Source organism: Lepidochelys kempii, chromosome 6 (genome assembly GCF_965140265.1).
Source record: "Lepidochelys kempii isolate rLepKem1 chromosome 6, rLepKem1.hap2, whole genome shotgun sequence".
Taxonomy (NCBI): domain Eukaryota; kingdom Metazoa; phylum Chordata; order Testudines; family Cheloniidae; genus Lepidochelys; species Lepidochelys kempii.
In genome coordinates, this window is record NC_133261.1 from 20,588,761 (window position 1) to 20,610,251 (window position 21,491).

Consider the following 21,491-nt stretch of genomic DNA (forward strand, 5'->3'; position numbering starts at 1 on the left):
TCACACAAAAGGCAGTTCAGCTTTATCTTGTCACTGTCAAATAGCCTTATTACTTTTTCGTGTAACCCAGCCCTAGGGAAGGTGTGAGACAGGGAGTAGGAGGGTGGGTCTATGAGAGGATCCTCACCTTTGGTGAGCTGCAATATGAAAACTTTGGAGGACCACTCATCCATTGGGTGAGGCAGTGTTGCCGAGTGGCTAGGGCACTGGGCTGACCGCCTGGAGACTTGAGTTCTAATCTTGGTTCTGCCTGCTGTGTTGGAACTGAAATGAGTGCATGAGAAATAGTGCAGTTATATACAGCACGGTACCCGCATGCCATGGGTGCAGGGTGAAATGTGAAGCTGAAGCACCTGTAAACACCCCAAGCTGGCTAAGTATCTTGTTACAGTTGCACGCCTTGAAAGATGTCAGTAGTTTTCAAGATTTTCAGCTGGTGTAAATCAGCATAGTTCCACTGAAGTCAAAGGCGCTATAGCAACTTACACCAGCTGAGGATCTGACCAATTCATTCAGAGCGCAATGTGCTTGGTAATGTCTTCTCTGTATGTTGATAATTTGGCCCAAATTATTTAAACAAGTGACGGTGTTTGAAAATTTCCTAAAGATGCAGCTCTGTCCAGTAAAACAACCTCCACTATTCAGGATGCTTCGTAGTCTGATCTGAATTCTGATGTCCATAAAAAGTGCTTCATACAACTAAAACCAAGATATTTAAACGCGTTGAAGTTTTTTCAGACAGGTTTTAACACTAATGCATAGCACTTATGCAGCACTCAATATTTGACAGAAAACTGGAAGGCCCAGATTGCAAACCCGTCCTCTCACTCGTAAGCAGTTGCTCACACAAGCAGTACCACTGAAGTCAGTGGGACTATGAAGTCATGTAACTGCTCGTGGCTGGGAGTGAGGAGCTCATTATCTGGCCCTAAACAATTAATCCTTCTAATACTTCTCTAATGTACTTAAGCATCCTTATCCTCATTTTACATAGGGGGAAACTGAGGCACAGAGGCATGCAACTGCTTGGCCAACAAGCTCACAAAAGCAAGACAACAGCAAAAGCTGAGACTAGAATTCCAAGGTTCCAGCCAGGCTTCCCAGTTACTCACTAACTTCTTTTGCCAATAGCTGACTACAAGGCTAGTGCTGGGAGATCTGCTAGTTTGTCTGAGATTTGGATGTGCTGCATAACAGCCTCTCAAGATTTATGTTCAAATCAGAACCTATTGCTCCAAGATGATGTGTTGTTTTAACCTTATTTATAATGATCTCTTAGCAGCCTGCTTTGAGTTGTTCTATCCTCTGGACGTCTATAATAGGAGGTTTTTGCTATTCTGAAATTTAAGTCAGGTTATAGATATGTATTTTGCTTCTTTTGGCTGCCATGTTATGGAATTAGCTCCCTTACTCAGGTTGTGATGCAACAAGTGCCTAGACCTTTCATGTTTTTAAAAAGGTGCAGTGACTCAAGACACTTTTTGAAATTACAGGGACAGATCCTCAGCAGGTGTAAACTGTCATAACTCGCTTGGAGCCATGGCGATTTACACCAGCTGCGGATCTCCTCTGCAATGTAATTGTTCTTAAAGCACATGCTGTACGTATTGTCATTTTATAATTGCAGCTGTGTGCATGATAACTCGCATTGCTTCCTCTTAGTAGGCATACGATTGCATTAATATTTTAAATAAATAAGCGTGGAACCACAATGACAGAATTTAATAAGGAAAAAGAACGCATGAACTAATAAGAGAGTGCCTAAATCCATCACACAAAGCCAGATACTTTAATCAGCAGTATGGAGAGATAGGCCAAGCAAACCCTTTGACAGGGTCAATAAAAATCATGATTTATAAAAAATAAATTAAATCAAATCTTTTATATACATTATGATTATTTTCAAAAATTAAATGAATTGTTCATTTAAATCAGACTTTTTATTTATATGTTGTTTGTTCTCTATTTTCTTACCATTTTATAGGCTTAAATTTCTGAAGTGTTTTGGGGTTTTTTTGTACTTGTTTCTTTAATTTGTTTCCCAACTGTTAGCAGAATTTCAGATTTTACATAGGGATTTTTTTTTTCCTGCTAAGACGTCTCACACTGAAAATGCTCATGTAAATCCAGGTCCTCATTAACGGTGAGAATACCACAACACAAAACCGAGAAGCAAAGAGCCTGTACTATATTTGTAACCAACTCCTCTTTCCAATACACTAAAAGTTCCACAAGTCACAATAGCTGAAATGCTTCAACCAAGCTATGCCCCTTCTTCAGGGTGTGAAATCTGTGGGACTTGTACTCCTAGCTGCTTTTGAAAATCCAACCTTCAGTGCCGAAATGTGAACTGAGAAACCCAATGCTAGGTTCCTATTTTTGAAAACGTTGGCGCCTGTTTGTATCAAGACAGTCACAATAGCTTTGTTAAAATGTATCAAAAATCTAAATAACTTTCTTTGTTAACACTGTTGTTTGGAAGTGACAAAGATTTATGCCACTAATAAGATTTTAATAAAAATACAATGGTAGGCAAACATTTATGCACTTGTTTAACTTAATTTAAGCACGATTCCCTAGAAGCCTTCATTTTCGATCTTTTGCTCTTTACCTATAGTAGTTTTGTAAAATTCAAACATACCTACCAGTTAGCAGCATTGAAAGTAACCACCATGAACATTTAATTAATTATAAATTGAAACACAAATTTGCTATCGCATAAATTAATGGCAGAGGGAGTTAGGCGCCTAACCGACTTTGGTGCTTTTGTAAACCCCACTAAGCACCTGTCTCCATCCTTAGGTACTTAAATACTTTTGAAAATCTGGTACTTAACCTCTCAGTTCCCATCTGTAAAATAGGGATACTAATTCCTCTCTCCCATCCTCTAGTCTTCTTTGTCTATTTAGAGTGTAAGCTCTATGAGTCAGACACTGTCTATTACTAGGTATATGTACAGAACCTAGTACCGGGGCCCTGATTTTAGATGGGTTCTCTAGGTGCTACTCTAATACAAATAATTAACATTAAAAGTGTAGATATTTCTAGATACAAAATTAGCTCCCTCGCAAATGTTTCGGTATATGGTAGGCCATTCATCCATCTAGCTGGCAATATATAGTGAAAAGACTCATAGCTATCGCTTGCATAAAACCAAATTAAGGTTCACTTGTTAAGATCAGCAAACATAACAATGCACAATGTAGGAAGCAATATGCAGGAAATCAATATTGGGAAAGGATATTAAAAGGACAATTTATGCTAGTGATTTATGGCTCTCAGGGAAGAGATCCACAAATTAGACCTAATTTTCAATAAACCAGCAGTAATTCATAACAAATATTCAACCCAACTAAAAAAGCCAAGCAATAAATTAAATCCTTCAGAACCTAAACTTTGATTGATGGAAAGATGCAGGCAAGTATCCATTACAGACAGTGGAAAGGAAAAGTTTGATCCTCTGATGGAGCCCGATGGGGGTCTGGACAGCATCAACTCATTTCACAGTGTATTCCCATGATTTCTCTTATTAGTACCTGTCCCTAATCCAACACCCACAGAAGTCAACTGAAAGACTCCAATTGACTATATAGGTCTTTAGATCAATCCCATTCAACTGCTGATTAAGGCCCCATTCCCTCAATCACTTAAGCAGATGCTTAATTTTAAGCACAATGGGACTATTCATATGCTAACAGTGAGGCATGTGCTTGAGTGCTTTGCTGAATAGAAACAGACTTAAGTTAAAGGTGCATAACTTTAAACATGTTTCAGAGGAACAGCCGTGTTAGTCTGTATTCGCAAAAAGAAAAGGAGTACTTGTGGCACCTTAGAGACTAACCAATTTATTTGAGCATGAGCTTTCGTGAGCTACAGCTCACTTCATCAGATGTTTACCGTGGAAACTGCAGCAGACTTTATATACACACAGAAATCATGAAACAATACCTCCTCCCACCCCACTGTCCTGCTGGTAATAGCTTATCTAAAGTGATCAACAGGTGGGCCATTTCCAGCACAAATCCAGGTTTTCTCACCCTCCACCCCCCCACACAAATTCACTCTCCTGCTGGTGCTAGCCCATCCAAAGTGACAACTCTTTACATAATCAAGTCGGGCTATTTCCTGCATAGATCAAGGTTTTCTCACATCCCCCCCACCCCCATACACACACAAACTCACTCTCCTGCTGGTAATAGCTCATCTAAACTGACCATTCTCCAGGTTTAAATCCAAGTTAAACCAGAACATCTGGGGGGGGGGGGGGTAGGAAAAAACAAGAGGAAACAGGCTACCTTGCATAATGACTTAGCCACTCCCAGTCTCTATTTAAGCCTAAATTAATAGTATCCAATTTGCAAATGAATTCCAATTCAGCAGTTTCTCGCTGGAGTCTGGATTTGAAGTTTTTTTGTTTTAAGATAGCGACCTTCATGTCTGTGATTGCGTGACCAGAGAGATTGAAGTGTTCTCCGACTGGTTTATGAATGTTATAATTCTTGACATCTGATTTGTGTCCATTTATTCTTTTACGTAGAGACTGTCCAGTTTGACCAATGTACATGGCAGAGGGGCATTGCCGGCACATGATGGCATAGATCACATTGGTGGATGTGCAGGTGAACGAGCCTCTGATAGTGTGGCTGATGTTATTAGGCCCTGTGATGGTGTCCCCTGAATAGATATGTGGGCACAATTGGCAACGGGCTTTGTTGCAAGGATAAGTTCCTGGGTTAGTGGTTCTGTTGTGTGGTATGTGGTTGTTGGTGAGTATTTGCTTCAGGTTGCGGGGCTGTCTGTAGGCAAGGACTGGCCTGTCTCCCAAGACTTGTGAGAGTGTTGGGTCATCCTTTAGGATAGGTTGTAGATCCTTAATAATGCGTTGGAGGGGTTTTAGTTGGGGGCTGAAGGTGACGGCTAGTGGCGTTCTGTTATTTTCTTTGTTAGGCCTGTCCTGTAGTAGGTAACTTCTGGGAACTCTTCTGGCTCTATCAATCTGTTTCTTTACTTCTGCAGGTGGGTATTGTAGTTGTAAGAAAGCTTGACAGAGATCTTGTAGGTGTTTGTCTCTGTCTGAGGGGTTGGAGCAAATGCGGTTGTATCGCAGAGCTTGGCTTTAAACATGAGTGTTTTGCTTACCTGGGGACTTGATGCACATGAAATATGGGGCATGCCATCATTATAAACCCAAGAAAGCCACATCCATTTTCCGTTCCTTTCATTCTCCTAACCACACCTTCCACTAAAATGTATCTAGCTGCTGTCGGTGGTTCTCTTTCCCCTAAAAGGCCTCTAGTTCTTCCTCTATTGCTCGCTATGCCAGCTCCACATTTCAGTTAGCTAATTTGTAACGACACTCTACAGAGATCCTCCTCTTTCGTCCATGATCTCTTTCTCGTTCCTATATCAGACTGATTTGCTCTTCATTCTTTCTTTTGCTTTCAAGATCTCAAACGCTTGTATGTATTATATTAAACCCCAGGTATATGCAATGAACGGACACATTATCGTCACATAAATGTCTGGAAATTCAACGTAAAAGCTGCCAAAGCAACTATCTTCCCCTTTGCATATACCACATGCATTAAAATGGGGTCCTCTGAACATATGTTCACCCAGCTCCAAATGAAGTCTATACATATCACATGAAGTCAAATTTATCTGATTCCTAGGATTTGCATTTACTGGTAACTCAAACAATAATCCTCACATAAACTTTTCCTTACAAGCCTGGCTGTTTCTAGTTTCCTGCAGGATCTCCATGTCATGGCCCCTAGTTCTGACCAGAGATCCAGGACTACATCTTGGTGGAATTACCAAACTGCACCTGCCACAATGAATCAACAGAATGTACTCAGCAGCTTAATGCACCGTTCAAACGCCTTCCAAGAGGTTAATTCAACAGAAGAGCACTGCATCCCTAAGCAAGGTCACAGATCCTGCCGCCATCTTACAAGTCCTTTATTACTTGGCTCTATAGTATTCACACATCACCACAAGAAGCTCCATATACGTGCATCTAGGATAATACAAAAGGCGTAATGCCCTTGTATTACATTATTTGGTCACCAGCATGTAAAATTACATGGTGTTGTCTCATCATGTAATGAAAGAGCGTGCTGCAATGTATACACATTAATCTTTAACAAGGGACCATAGTTAAAGTTGCTGTAAGGGAACTATGAATGTGTATTAAATTCAGCCAGTGTAACATACACACCTAACAGCTCGTTCTAATGAAGTGCTGTCCACCATGAATCTTTGGGACGTTTATCAATGTCTGCCAGAATAATTAATGGGAGATCCTAAAGCTGTGAAATGCTGCTTACTTGTCAGATATGATTGTGGGAGGCAGCTGTTTGTGATCCCCAGCCAGGATACACTTTCTGGCCTTCAGCAGAGGTATCCAGCAGCTTGCTTCTAGTGCCTGAGCACATTCATCTATCACCACCAGATCAAAGTGATTTTCAGGAAGTAACTTCAGTGGACCATCAGAGGAAGCACCTAATCAACGGAGAAATCAAAAGAGAATTAACACATCTTGGAAGGAGAGAATAAGAGCACAAACAAACCTCTTAAAAAAATCCCTTACAAATTAATTGCTGTTAAAGGCAGGTAACAAAGATGCTGGTTCTCTGCAGAAATTCACAATTTCAAATCTGCAGGCCATGGGGGGGGGGGGGGGGGAAGGGACTTGCTATTTGCCAGTTTCTGGCTGCAACTACAGTTTTTGCTTTGGCATTCACACCCATGCCCTCTTGAGCATCTTAAAAACAACAATAAAACCAGATAATTAAAACCACAGAACGATATGCTCCACTATCTCACCAAAGCAGAGCAAAAGCACTCACTTTTCTTCTGCCCTCTTCATCAAACAACCAAAGCTAGAAGGGAAATAGATTTGAGAGTTGCCTTTAATGATGTACTATGGGAAAGAATTTCTGACCTTAAACTGAACAGGCTTTGTCTAACCTACCTGTCTTCTCAAGAATATATTGTAGCATAGATAGGAAAACCAATTCTATCAACAATGCTGCACAAACACACCACGAATGTTCTAAGGTGTAACAGAGCAGATAAAATTATTTGGGGCAGGGACTGTCTTTTCATTAAGTGTCTAGCACAACAGGGCTCCAACCCTTAAAATCAGGGTCTCTAGACATAACCGCAATTGAAATATTAAATTAAATTTACATTTCTATTGCGCAGAGCTCTAGATTTGAGAGGCACTGAAAATGTTGGTGAAATAATTCATGAAAGTGGGTGAAAAGGGGGTGAGGAAGAGAGATAAAATGTAGGAACCTGTTGTATGTTTATTATTCAGAGCAATTTCATCAAGGGAAAGATTGGTTTCTAAAACATCTTGTACTAGGGCTGAGGAATGCAGCTCAGGTTAGAGATGATTTAGTTCTTCTTTTATAAACCACAGTCCGTGTACAGTTTTGGATTAGATTGGACACACCTGACACAAGCTACAGTTTGTCAGCCTAAGTGCAATCTCTTTTTATTAGGCAAAACTTTTTCAGAATATACTTACCCACTATAGTTACATGGGATGTATAATTTGCACCTGGCATGTGATATATTGCCACGCTCCAAGCCCCCTCCAAAAAAGATATATGTAACGAAAGACTACAATTGTGTGGGTAGAGAGGGGCTATACCATTCTAGCTATACAGCGTGACTCTAATGTATTGATCTCCACTTAACTAAAGGTCAGGTATGTCTCCCAGGGTTGCAGTAATTAAGCTCTCCTCCTGCTGAGCTTAGCAGCAGAGAGATGCAGAGAGGTCTGGCTTGTGTGAATAAATCCTGCTAACTGGATGGTTCTGAGTAAGCCAGCAGGCTTTCTATAACTGGGGAAACCAGAATTATCTGAACTTCCAGTTTTACCCATGCTGTGACTATCCCAGCTTTGTAAAATCAAGACTGCATTGGGTCGTTGGTTTTTTTTTTTTTTTTTTTGATGTAATTTATTGACTTGTTTTGTAAAGGACTTTTGACAAAGCCGAGTTATTTAGACTTCAAAACTAGCTAGCAAGCCAGCAGGGGTCCATGAGTTTGCAGGGAGAACCCCAGCTGAGATGGCAGAGTGAGAGTACCACTATCATTGAAAGACAGAGGTCAAGCCCCACTTCTTTCACACAGTTACAACTAGAACTGAGGGACTACTTCCCTACAAATAATTTATTTCAAGGATTTCATAGGGCATTTTCCTATTCGTGAATTGTCCATGGCCATCCTGTGAAACTCTTCAATATATTTGTTATTTGAAATTATTCATACTTTTCTTCAAATAGGTTTCAGAGGAACAGCCGTGTTAGTCTGTATTCGCAAAAAGAAAAGGAGGACTTGTGGCACCTTAGAGACTAACCAATTTATTTGAGCATGAGCTTTCGTGAAAGCTCATGCTCAAATAAATTGGTTAGTCTCTAAGGTGCCACAAGTCCTCCTTTTCTTTCTTCAAATAGTTATCGATCAAATAATTGCAGGTTGCATTTCTTGATGCCTTGGGCCCTGATCCAGCAAAGCACTTAAGTATGTGCTTAACTTTTATGTGAGTAGTCCCGTTGATGTCAATGGAACTGCTTATGTGCTTAAAAATAAGCATATACATAAGTGGTTGGCAGGATCAGTACCTATGTTACTTCCCTGAGTCACATGGTATTGTTTCTGTTCCCTAATTGGGTGACTAAACAAACGCTGCATACATTGTGTCAAGTACAAATGAATATTCCATTCCGATTTCTCACTCTGTTGGTCAGTTACATAAAACATCCCATCAGAAATCAGAAACATGTGACCTATGGACCTGACTAGGACAGTGAAAAAATTTCAAACAACAAGTGTCACTCATTGAAAATAGAATTCATAGTTCATACTGCGTTGGCTGTTTAACCACCATGTGAAGTGCACATTTTACAAGCAAAAGCAGTCTGAAAGTCACTTTTGGTGACTATTCAAGTTGAAAATTCACTTCTCAGGAGTATTCATATTACTGAAGTTGGAATGTTTGTGGAAAGTGAACACAAAAGGGTCACACATAGAAGTGAAAACAGATTTGTATTTAACAAAATAATTACGTGAGAATTTTCCCAGCCCTGCACCGCTATTTGCTCACCTCAGCTTTCAATACTGTCTCTCTCTGTTTCTGCCTCTGACCTATCACTGTTACCGAGCTCATTCCAGTCCATGCTAAGCCTCGCAGAGCAGGGCACCTTTGTCTTTTATAGCTCTGTCAAGTGCCCTGTGCGCTTACAATGCTATATAAACAATACATTTTACAAGCAGTTGGTCCGTAAAACGAGTTAGGCCACTTCACAAGGTTTTGGTTGTTTATAAACATTTTTTTTAAAACGATGGAGGTATTCATGTTTGCAACTAGGTCTTGAAACATCCGCAAATGTTATTTTTCACAGAATAGTTTATTATCTTTACATGGCAGCGTTAACTGCTTTGTTATATAAAGCTGTGATCACAGTGGCCATACATTATTATTTATTCTATGTATTACTGTAGCACCGAGACCCCAAATGAGATCATGCCTCCACTGTGCTAGGCCCTGTACAAACAGGTAGTAAGGGACAGTCCCTGCCCCAAAGAGCTTATGTGCTAAATAATAAATATAGTCGAAGTGTGTGTGTGTAGGAAGGTTCAGTGCTAGTTTGTTTTATCAACATTAAATAGAACACAAAGGAAGATAACACAAAGAAATTACATCGGGATTCTCCACCTCTGGGTCACAATCCCAACAGATGTTAGGGAATTGCAACCACCCTGTCATTCTTATATTGCTCAGTGGTAAGCAGGTAATGGACAGAAGGGAGGAGGGTCTCCATAGGGGAAAAGGCTGAGAACCAATGAAATAGATTAAAATTGAAAAGGCAGAGAAAAGGAGTTCTAAGACTCCTATCCATCCCGGGTACACATGGACATTACAGACCATATAGTCCCACCACATGGAGTGATATTAAATTACATATAGTTTGGCTATTTAAGTCAGGGGTGGGCAAATTTTTTGGCCCGAGGGCCACATCAGGGAACACAAATCGTATGGCGGGCCATGAATGCTCACAAAATTGGGATTGGGGTGTGGGAGGGGATGAGGGCTTTGGTTGGGGGTGTGGGCTCTGGGGTGGGGCTGGGGATGAGAGGTTTGGGGTGCAGGATGGTGCTCCAGGCTGGGATCAAGGAGTTTGGAGAGTGGGAGGGGGATCAGGGCTAGGCAGGGGGTTGGGGCATGGAAAGAGGCTGGGGGGGTGCAGGCTCCGAGTGGCGCTTACCTCAAGCAGCTCCCGGAAGCAGTGGCATGTCCCTTCTCCGGCTCCTACATGGAGGTGCCGCCAAGCGGCTCTGTATGCTGCCCCATCTGCAGGCACCACCCCTGCAGCTCCCATTGGAGTGCCAGAGGAGGCCACTAGAGTGCGTAGGAGCCGGAGCACGGTCATGCTGTGGCTTCCGGGAGCTGCATGGTGCGGCCCCTGATCCTGCTCCCCAGCGGGAGCTTGCAGGCTGGCTTAGGGCTGTAGTTTGCCCCCCCCGATCTAAGCGTATGGTGACTCTGCAATCAAAGGTATGGTTGCACTACATGTAGACATACAAGCGAGCTTTACTCTAGCTCAGTAATACTCAGAACTCAGTGGTTCCGGAGCCAAATTAGCAATCAACCTAACTTCCCTCTAAGCTGCGCAGCCATGCAGCAGGCTAGCAAAGGCCGTGCAGGCAGGGAGAGGTGCCCCTCTCCCAGCCTGGCCCAGCCTAGCCCAGCTGGAGCTGCCGTGGCTGGGGAGAGGCTCCTCTCACCCCGGCCCCAAGCTGCTGCAGCAAGAGAGGGCTGGGAGAAGTCCTCTCTCCCGGCCGCAGCCTGTACCCCAAACCCCTCATCCATCGCCCCACCCCAGAGCCCACACCCCCAGCCAGAGCCTTCAACCCCCACACTCCAACCCTTTGCCCTAGCCCTGAGCCCCCTCCTGCACCCTGAACCCCTCATCCCCAGCCCCACCCCAGAACCTTCATCCACAGCTGTAGTCCTCACCCCCTGCACCCCAACCCTCTGCCCCAGCCCTGAGCCCATTCCCACACCCCTCATCCGCAGCCCCACCCCAGAACCCGCATCCCCAGCCAGAACCCTCACTGCCCCGCACCCCAATCCTCAGCCCCAGCCCTGAGCTCCCTTCCACACTCCCAACCCCTCGGCCCCACCCCTGCCACACATCACCTCCATATTGGTCCACAAAGGAAAATTCATTCTGCACATGGACGTAAAAAATTAGAGGGAACGCTGGAATCAACATTACCCACAAGAGCCAGAGTAGTGTGAATTCATTGTTTCATATGCTATTTTTACATACATATATATATATTATTTTCACAACAAACGACTGATCAAATATTCTACAATTGGTTAATAACATAGTAAAAGCATACTGATTGGTTAATAATTAAATCACATAGTGTTTTACTATCCTGCAGCTCTTTTTAGTGCCTGAGCCTTGTGGCTTCTGGAGCCTCAGTCTGAGTATCACTGCTCTAGCTAGTGCAAATAACAATAGCAGTGAAGTCAGAGAGGCATGGGCTTCAGCATGGGTTGGTACAAGCCCACACGAGACCTTGGATACTTCCTCGGGTGGCTAGCCCATGCTTTACTGCTATTGGTACTTGCACCAGTTGGATTAAAGCTAGTGTGGGCATGTCTACACACAATCATACCTTTGACTGCAGTATAGATATACCCTAAGTAATTTTAACAGCAAAGTAGATGACCAGACAGAAGTATTTTGCGTATTGCTTTTACTATTACAGAATCACTCTTAGCTACTTGAGCCTCTGATGAAGCTCTGAAGCTCTGTTGAAACAACCTTATTTGTAATCATAACTAATTTGACCTAACATTTCTAAAGGCAAAAGAGGAAACAGTATGTCTAACCTGTATTTGTTGCAAGAACAACATTAGCCCGGGTAAGGATTTCAGTCACAGCAGTTTCTTCTCGCTCCTTCAGCTCCTTTCTCAGTGCCTTAATCTCATTTCGGAAATGGCTTCTCTCTCTCTTGTCCTGGGTCTTTTTGGTTTTTGTCTGCACAATGGAAATCAAAACCAGATGAAAAAGACAGCCTATAGTCCAATGGACTACTAGAGGAAATTTGTAGTAGCCCATTTAACAATGAAAGCAGCAGAATCTCTGGTATAAGCGCAATTTACCGAATTTCATTCAACCGAACTTCATTAAAAAAACAAACAAGATTGCTCTATAGGCTTATGACTCCAACCCTAAAACCCTTATTCCCATGGTTATCATGTGACTAAGGTTTGCAGGATACACTCTAGAATTTTAAAACATGATCCACAGCCTAATCTTGATCTGTCCTAAATAATCTCGATTACTCATTTCTGTAGCCATTACTCCTTTCCCAGCACAAGGAGGAGGCAGGGGAGGAACTGAGTAACACTCTGAGTAACATCAGAGTAACACTCTGTTCTCTGCTTTGCTCATGGGAAGCTGTAACTAGGAGTTTGCCCCTTACTCAGGACAGACTGGAAAGTTCCAATGTATCCTCCACACAGTAAGGCTAAATGAGTTGTTTGCACTCATCTAGTCTAATCAGCAGCTTTACACTTTTTAACAACTGCCTTTACACTTTTATAAATGATTTAGAATATATATATTTTTAATAGAGAGGGGTTTTTTTAGTTGCACCTATTTAAAAATTAAACCAGAGGTTTCTAAAACATCCATGGTTGATCTCTGGTGGTTGTGGTGCATTGGCAAAGCCACCTCCCATTGCAATTCATCTTGGAAGGGCACCAACCTCTCACAGCAATGATGCGCTCCCAAACGGAAAACAACTTTGGAAGGTTTTATCTCCTTGCTGGTCAAAACTTATTAGAAAGCTGGAAAGGCTACAAAAACTCCACTCACTCAAACTGCAGCAGTAAGCTGTTTGCTGTGGAAGGGAGTGGGTGAAACGCAAACTTGGCTTTGATTATAGATACTATGCTGACTGGTGCCATAGATGGCTAAGACAGACAGATACCAATTACATCTCTTGCAAAACAGCAGGAAGCAGAGGGGAAATGGGAAAATATATGGCCTCAGTAGATCGATGTTTACATTTTGCTCTGCAGAAGGATCCTATGTGACTAAAACAGTTAGTAAAAGGAATAAGTGGATTAACTGTATCCTGAAATCTGCTGCTGCCATTAGCACGTGTAGAGCAAATTGGATCTGAGCACAGAAAGCAGCCAGGGGAGCCAGCTGCAGTGTGACGGGGCCAAGGCAATGGAGTAAGTGTGGTGGAAGGGCCCGGAGGAACCCTTTGGAGTACACAGCATACAGTAATAGAGTTCTGTTTGCTGCTCTTTGCTATTATCTTTGTCTTCATCTCCTGCACATAAAATCAGTGCAGCTATGCGTTACCATCAAAGTTATTTATTGCCGAGTGACCAATCAAGATCAGGGCCCCATTGTGCCAGGCATGGTACAAATGGAGGTACAGACAGTCCCCATCCTGACGAGCTTGCAGTCTAAAGAGACAAGGCAGACAAAGGGACAGAACACACCAACAGAGTGATGATTTGCAAATGGCATGTTAATTCCATGATTTTTTTTGGAGGGAATGGGGGTTTTATTGGAAGGGGATTAGCTAAATGGAGAGACAAAGGTTGAAGGGGACAAGACAAGGGAGAGAAAAGTTAGGGGTGAAAGTAAAAGGATAAGAAGGGCAGATGGAGTGAGGCTGAGGTGAAAAGACTGGGGGTGGGGGAGCAAGAAAGCATCTGGAATATCACCTACACAGCCTCAATACGGTATCCTGTATTTTCAACAAACATCCCTGTTGGGCCACTCTCAGTATTTTCCCTTCAGATTTCCTCCCAAGAGGCCAAGACTAGCCAGCTGTGACACATGGGGAGGGGCAAGACATCTACCTCAGCTTCCATATCAGCTCCAAAGTAGAGCAATTTGAACACTGTCCAATATCATGCTGCTCTTAACATGATGACTCAGTCTGGGGTAGGGGGGAAAGGAGAACATAAATCTGGAGCATCGTTCTTCAGAGAGAGAAACTCTGGGGAAATTAAAGTACAGATGGTTTCATTGCCATGGGATCCAATCAGTGGGCCTTAAAATATCTTCTTGCTAATTCTGCATTTTGAGAATTAAGCATACACCCAGGGCTGAGCCCCGGCACCTCTAGCAGTTCATAGCCCCAGCACTCTGGGCTTGCCACATCAGTTATGAAAGTAAAAAAACTGCTTGAGCCCTGGAACCTCTTTCATTACAAATAAAGCATCACATAAACCCCTTTAAAGTCCTCCCTTCAGCATTCATTTTGGAACACAGTTCATCAACCACATCCATGCCCACAAGAGGAAGCAGAAAGGGAAACCCTAGTAGCCATTTCCCCCCTAGTTTCCATTCTGCTATAGGGAAACAGGAGAGTCAAGGGGCTTGTCCGTCAAAATTTCCCATTTCCTCAACGTACCCCAAGGAAGCAAAGTTGAGGGGAAAAATTACCTGAAAATTGGAAAGGTGTGAAATGACTTAAAACATAATCAAAATCTACGGCTTACAGATGTGAAAACAACCTAAGACTCTGTTAAAGCAGATGCTAAGTAACTGCTGGAAACCCCATTCATTTTACAGGGCAGACCCCTGGCTGTGCATACCTATCCATCTATCCATGGAACAAAGTCCTTTCCTGCCCCAATGTCAACCTGCAGGAACCTGAATGAAAGAGCTGCCAGGAGACCTGTCTACCAAGTGAGGTTCCTTCCTAGCTCTCAGCTGCTTCTACTGCAAATATGCTCAAAAGCGGCAACAGAAATGCAAGATGATGAATAGCCTCAATTGAAAAACTTAAGTAAAGCTGCTGCCGTAGAAATAGCTGCAGATGAAGGATTATGGATCCAGAAGCCACAGTCAATCTGCACCATCTATATAGTAGAAATGTGTTGCCTTGTCTCCAGCCTTGCAAAGAAAGTCTGAAGTCTTCTGCTTTAGAGCAAAACCTTCCAGCTTTGCTGGCAAAAGTCAGCATTTTATTGGGGAGGGGGAGGAAGGAGAGCAGTGGTACAAAAAATGGCCTTGGAGGCTTTCACTGCACGGTTGTGCATTTTAGCTTCTACTGGAGATGTTAAAAGGAGTCATGATCTTAGGGAATGCAGAGAACACAGAGGAAGGGAAGGACTGATTAGTCATGTGGGAGCTAGATAACAGATTTTGGCAGATACGACACAATTTTTGTTGTGCTGGGATATGAGGATACCTCAAGTGTTTCACTGTGTGAGAAGGGAACATCTTCCAGCACAGTGTGTTGAGATTGTAAAGCCATCCTGTGCCATGTCATCATTGGGGGGAAAACAGTAATCTGCACTGAAATGTTTTATGCCAATTAAAATAGTGCCACATTCTAAATTAAGCTAAAAATAATTACATTAAAATCATAATGGGAGGATGTATCAGGGCAACCCGAACTATCATTCTGAAGCTATTTACTGATGTGACTGTCTCTGCCTTTTCAGTGTAAAAGGCAGCACTGGAGAAAGGTGCCAGACTGACTGTCTGGGAGGCTGCAGTGGCTAGCCACAGAGCAGAGGCAATACAGCACATTCTTCTCTGCCGCAATGGCTCAATCACCACCCGGATGGACCAGCTCTAGCCATAAAGGCCCACTCCAGTCAATGGAGCAGCTCCCACTGACTCTGAATCAGGCTTTAAGGCGGGTATTCAGCCTTCTCCACCTGCACTCAATCCATGGCCTTTCTGCTGAGTCTGTCAACAAGGCTGATGACTGTGCCGATGTGGACACCTGTCCAATGGGAACTGTGCTGAAACCACCTAACCCTTCCACCGAGACCACACTAACCAGCACTGCTGGCACTTCACAAAGATAAACGGAACGGCAGCCACTGGCCACCAGTTCTAGTCTTGGATTGTATTTGAACCACCAACCTAGACGTGAACAATTAAGTATTCCACTACCAACCCTCTGGACTATTCATACCGCTAATTATGTCTTCTCTCTTTTCGGAAGTATTCAAATGATAAAATGACATGGAATAACTCAGTTCTGAGAGCGGGCTGTAGCTTTTAAAAGTGCATAACGTGCAACTAAATAGACCACAGTTGTGACGTGCCAGGAGACAACCACAACCACTGACAATTGGCAGAAGGGAGGGTTTGCTAGCCATTTTATGAGGACCTTGCTTTGATGTGTTTCACTTATTAGCAGGACAAAGATCTCATCAACACAAGGACACTCAATACCCACATGGACTTGGTCCATGATCCAATACCATTACAACATGCTGCCACACGAGAATCCCATTCACTCACTCCTTGGACCAACAGGGCTTAGCAGTGGCATGCTGAGACTAGGAAAGTATGCTGCGCAGGTCCTCTGTGGTCAGTATGGTGATTTGTGTCGATGAGCCGTAGCTGGAGCCTCAACCAGCCCTACACGGCCAGGAAGAAAGAGGACATTGTGCCACTGAGTGGGAATCGGGCAAAAGTGGGGAAATCCTGAAAGGCCCCCCTGCCCACCAAAAAGTAATAAGAATATTTCTCTCTTATACAGAGCTTAGATCTCACACCTCTTTGCCCGGGATGAGGAATGGGTGTCCTTAGCCCACTTTCCAAACGTGGAAACACACTCAGGAAAGGGGAAATGACATTCCCAATGTCGCACAGCACAGTCAACGATAGAACCCAGGGCTCTCAGACCACTGCCCTGTCCCCTGGACCCCACTGTCTCCTTATTCCCACAGGAGAGAAGAAATCAGGCTCTAATTATGAATTTATTCTCGCATGAGAAATCTAAGGAACACTGTGAAAACAGCTCGTATCAGGGTCTCAGTGTTTGAAAGACTGAAATGGATTCATTAATACTAAGTGTTCTTTTGGCATACAAAGCACAGCAGTCATGAAGAACAGCCTTATGGAAAGGGCAGCTAAAGATTTTTTCTTTTAAACCTGTAGTAAACAGATTACACAGACAGTTTTCCACAGTGCGTTACTTTTAACTCTTCACTGCTTCAGAATGATCTACAACTGCTGAGCAAAGGGAAACCTCCAGCCTCTCTGAATCCTGTACACTCCTTCACTTGAATGACCCTCATCATAGATCCAAAGTCATCACCAGGTCTCACTTTTATGGATGTAGGATACTTACATCTGAAATGCAGGATTAGAAGCAAGACAAAAACCAAGGATAGGGTGAGCCCATTACTCAGTGGGGGGGGGCGGGGGGAACAATAATGGAAAATGTGGAAATGACAGAAGTGTTAAATGACTTTTTTTGTTTTGGTCTTCACCAAAAAGGTTAGTAGCGACTGGACATCAAACATAGTGAAAGCCAGTGAAAATGAGGTAAGATCAGAGGCTAAAATAGGGAAAGAACAAGTTCAAAACTACTTAGACAAGTTAGATGTCTTCAAGTCACCAGGGCCTGATGAAATATATCCCAGAATACTCAAGGAGCTGACTGAGGAGATATCTGAGTCATTAGCAATTATCTTCAAAAAGTCATGGAAGATAGGAGAGATTCCAAAGGACTGGAAAAGGGCAAATATAGTGCCCATCTATAAAAAGGGAAATAAGGACAACCCAGGGAATTACAGACCAGTCAACCGGGAAAGATAATGGAGCAAATAATTAAGCAATCAATTTGCAAACACTAGAAGATAATAAGGTGATAAGTAACAGTCAGAATGGATTTGTCAAGAACAAATCATGTCAAAACAACCTAACAGCTTTCTTTGACAGGGTAACAAGCCTTGTAGATGAGGGGACGCAGTAGATGTGGTATACCTTGACTTTAGTAAGGCTTTTGATACTGTCTCACATGATGTGAAACTATCTAGGGAAATACAATCTAGATGGAGCTACTAAAAAGTGAGTGCATAACTGGTTGCAAAAATGTTCCCAGAGAGTAGTTATCAGTGGTTCACAGTCAAGCTGGAAAGGCATATCGAGTGGGGTCAGTTCTGGGTCCAGTTCTCATCAATATCTTCATGAATAATTTAGAAAATAGCATAGAGACTACACTTACAAATTTGCAGACGATATCAATCTGGGAGAGGTTGCAAGTGCTTTGGAGGATAGGATTAAAATTCACAATGATTTGGACAAACTGGAGAAATGGTCTGAAGTACAGAAGATGAAATTCAATAAGGACAAATGCAAAGTACTCCACTTCGGAAGCAACAATCAGCTGCACACATACAAAATGGGAAATGACTGCTAGGAAGGAGTACTACAGAAAGGGATCTGAGAATAATAGCTGATCATACGCTAAATATGAGTCAACAGAGTAACACTGTTGCAAAAAAAGCAAACATCATTCTGGGATGTATTAGCAGGAGTATTGGAAGCAAGACACAAGAAGTAATTCTTCCGCTATACTCTGCACTGATTAGATCCCAATTGGAGTATTGTGTCCAGTTCTGGGTGCCACATTTCAGGAAAGATGTGGACAAATTGGAGAAAGGCCAGAGAAGAGCAACAAAAATGATTAAAGGTCTAGAAAACATGACCTATGAGGGAAGATTGAAAAAAATGGGTTTGCTTAGTCTGGAGAAGAGAAGACTGAGAGGGGACATGGTAACAGTTTTCAAGTACATAAAAGGTTGTTACAAGGGGGAGGGGGGAAAATCATTCTCCTTAACATCTAAGGATAACACAAGAAGCAATGGGCTTAAATTGCAGCAAGGGAGGTTTAGGCTGGACATTAGGAAAAACTTCTGAACTGTCAGGGTAGTTAAGCAGTGAAATAAATTGCCTAGGGAGGTTGTGGAATCTCTATCTTTGAAGATTTTTAAGAGCAGGTTAGACAAACACCTGTCAGGGATGGTCTAGATAATATTTAGTCCTTTCAGGAGTGCAGGGACTGGACTAGATGACCTCTCAAGGTCCCTTCCAGTCCTACGCTTCTATGATTATTCAAAGTAACATTTTAAGATTCCTGCACTACAATGCATTTGTAATAAATTTTGGATTTGTTTCCTACATTTAATCTCAACAAAATGAGGGGTCTGATGCTGTATTATAGGTAATAGCTGCCCGTAGTGAGTGCATTGAAAATAGGAAGAAATCATAATCGAGCTGTAAGAGTGACATTTTGGTGCATATTAACATCAACCCAGAGCACTGTCTGCAATATAAATATTATCTAGAGAGTAAGTCTGTTGACAGTGGAATGAGACACATACGAATGCCTGGTCAATATCCTTCCTGATATCTGCCACTATCTGGGCATTATCGCCGCGTGCCAAGACCGCATCCAAGGAATGATGCTGGATGGTCTCCAGCAGACGAGCAGGGTGACCAAGACGCAGTATCTTCTCCTTATAGCCAGCCAGTCTTTCCACCAGATTATCCACTGCAATATTTGAGGGAGCGCAACACAGGACCTTGGAGGCAAAAGAAAGTGCTAATTAACTACAAACGCTGAGCTGCTGAGGATTGCAAAGCCTCTGATTAACTAACGATAGTCTCACCAGTGCAGGCAAGAGGGAAGAGGAGATTGGTGAATGTAGCTAAGAGGAAAGGCAACAGTTTAAATCTCTGTAGCTTCAAAATACAGCTGGAAATACACGTGTACACAACACAAAACAGTGCAAGATTTTAAATAATTACCTACAGTCTATGTCTCAAGACTTCACTTAGGCCTTGTGTACACCTGGGATTTGCCCCAGTTCCAGCCATCCACATAGCTGTATGTTTGCAACCGATAGCATAGTTCAGGCGAAGCTGCTACTTGCACCAGAAGAACTTATCCTGGTTTCAGCCAAGGGCTAGAATTGGGGGAAATCTCTGATGTTGACAAGGCCCTCGATTCCAAAGTAGAGACACCCTGTATGCTCAAACAATGCAAATGACAACATGTAAATGCACAATCTATAGCTACAGCACTAGCATTAGAATTATGGACTGGTTGGCTCAAGCAGATAGGGCCCTTTTCTCTCAGGTGTCAAAGCCTGGGCTCTCTGAAGACAATTAATGGCTGCTCAATATGCTTCCCCGCCTCCCCCCGCCCACAGGTGCCATGCAAGTGACTTAACATTCTCAAGAGAACCCCACAGTAGGACAAGAGCTGGCTTCCTGGCCCCTAACAGATATGTATTGTTGCAAAAAAAAAAAAAAAATGAAATGACATTTCATAAGGATTCAGAACTAGCATGTTTTATAAAATTTACAGCAGTGTATATTTAGTGAGACAATATGGAAAGCCACCCCCATTTCACACAGCCCACAAATGTGACATTTCACCAGCTGGAGGGGAAGGGTGGTCCTGTGGTTGGACACTGAACTGGAAATCAAAAAAGATGTGGGATCAATTCCCACCTCTGCCACTGATTTCCTGTGTGGCGTTGGGAACGCCTCAATCTCCCTATGCCTCACGTCTCCATGTGCAGCATGAGGAAAACAACACTTCCCTACTTCCTATGGGTGGGCGAGAATAAACTATTCACGTTTGTGGGGTAGTCATACTACGCTGACTGCAGTCATTGGGGCAGAGACTTTCTTAGGCTATTTGCACATTCAGCACCTAGCACAATGGGGCCCCAGTCTTAGTTGGGAACTCTGGGTACGACTGTAAGATAAAGAATACAAATCCAGGCAATCCTGGTGCATTAGATCCAAGGTTTACAGTTTGGTTCCATGGCTCTCAGCACCCCCACTATACAAATTGTTCCAGCACTGGTGCATACGCACACACATTTTTCTTTTTACTATCAACTCCCCCGACTAATGGGGCTTGTACGTGAGTCAACACGGAAGCTGCAGTGAAATGTAGCAGGGATGGGCCGCAATAAAGAATTCCACAGCTCAACGTGCCTGATTAGTTAGCAAAATAAGCATATCCCTAGCGATTCTGGCAGCTCTCACTCACTTTCAGGCCTTGCTGCACAGCTTGAAGTATTAGCTCGACCACGGTAGTGGTTTTGCCAGTTCCGGGTGGTCCATGGATGATGGCAAGTTCTTTCTGTGCCAGCGAGAAGGAAACAGCCTCCCTCTGGGAGACATCCAGCGATTCGTTATAGAATTTTAAAGGCTCTGTGGAAACAGCAAGAGGATCATTCAGATGTCAGCTACACATTGGGCACTTGCAAAAGAGTGAATACACAAGTACAAATAAAGTATGCTCTTGGTAGCTGGCGTGAATCAGTCTGACAATGAGAATAACATTTCTAGCGAGCGAGGCAAGCTGTTTAACACCCTGGGGACTAACACTCGAAACTTGGATTTCTTTCAAAAATGACAGGTTACATGCGTTTTCCTGATCTTCCTTGCTTTGTTATCTTGGGCATGCTTCAGAGGGAGTGTGTATTATTTTTCCAGATAGAGTCTTATCAAAACACTGCTGCACTGGATAGCATTTAAAGGAGCAGTCTCCTTAAGGGAAAACCAAAGGGTTTTTGTTGTTGTTGTTGTTATTAAAGGGACCAGAAATGTTTTGGTAACGTTAAAAATTCAGTTGGAGAAAATTCA

The 21,491-nt window shown here is 42.9% G+C and overlaps 1 protein-coding gene across 2 annotated transcripts in view; it reads right to left on the reverse strand.

Annotated features, from left to right (window-relative positions):
• The window catches only part of IGHMBP2 (immunoglobulin mu DNA binding protein 2), an 84,027-nt gene that overhangs the window by 38,682 nt on the left and 23,854 nt on the right, over positions 1-21,491 (reverse strand). For both annotated transcript variants that reach the window (XR_012159304.1, XM_073347032.1), the window contains exons 5-8: positions 20,893-21,056; positions 19,208-19,408; positions 11,927-12,074; positions 6,330-6,504 (exon numbers count right to left, since the gene is read on the reverse strand). Coding sequence is in view for 1 of the 2 variants with exons in the window: in XM_073347032.1 (XP_073203133.1) it covers positions 6,330-6,504; positions 11,927-12,074; positions 19,208-19,408; positions 20,893-21,056 (688 nt within the window). In the remaining variant the exon portion in view is untranslated. The remainder of the gene's footprint in view (positions 1-6,329; positions 6,505-11,926; positions 12,075-19,207; positions 19,409-20,892; positions 21,057-21,491) is intronic.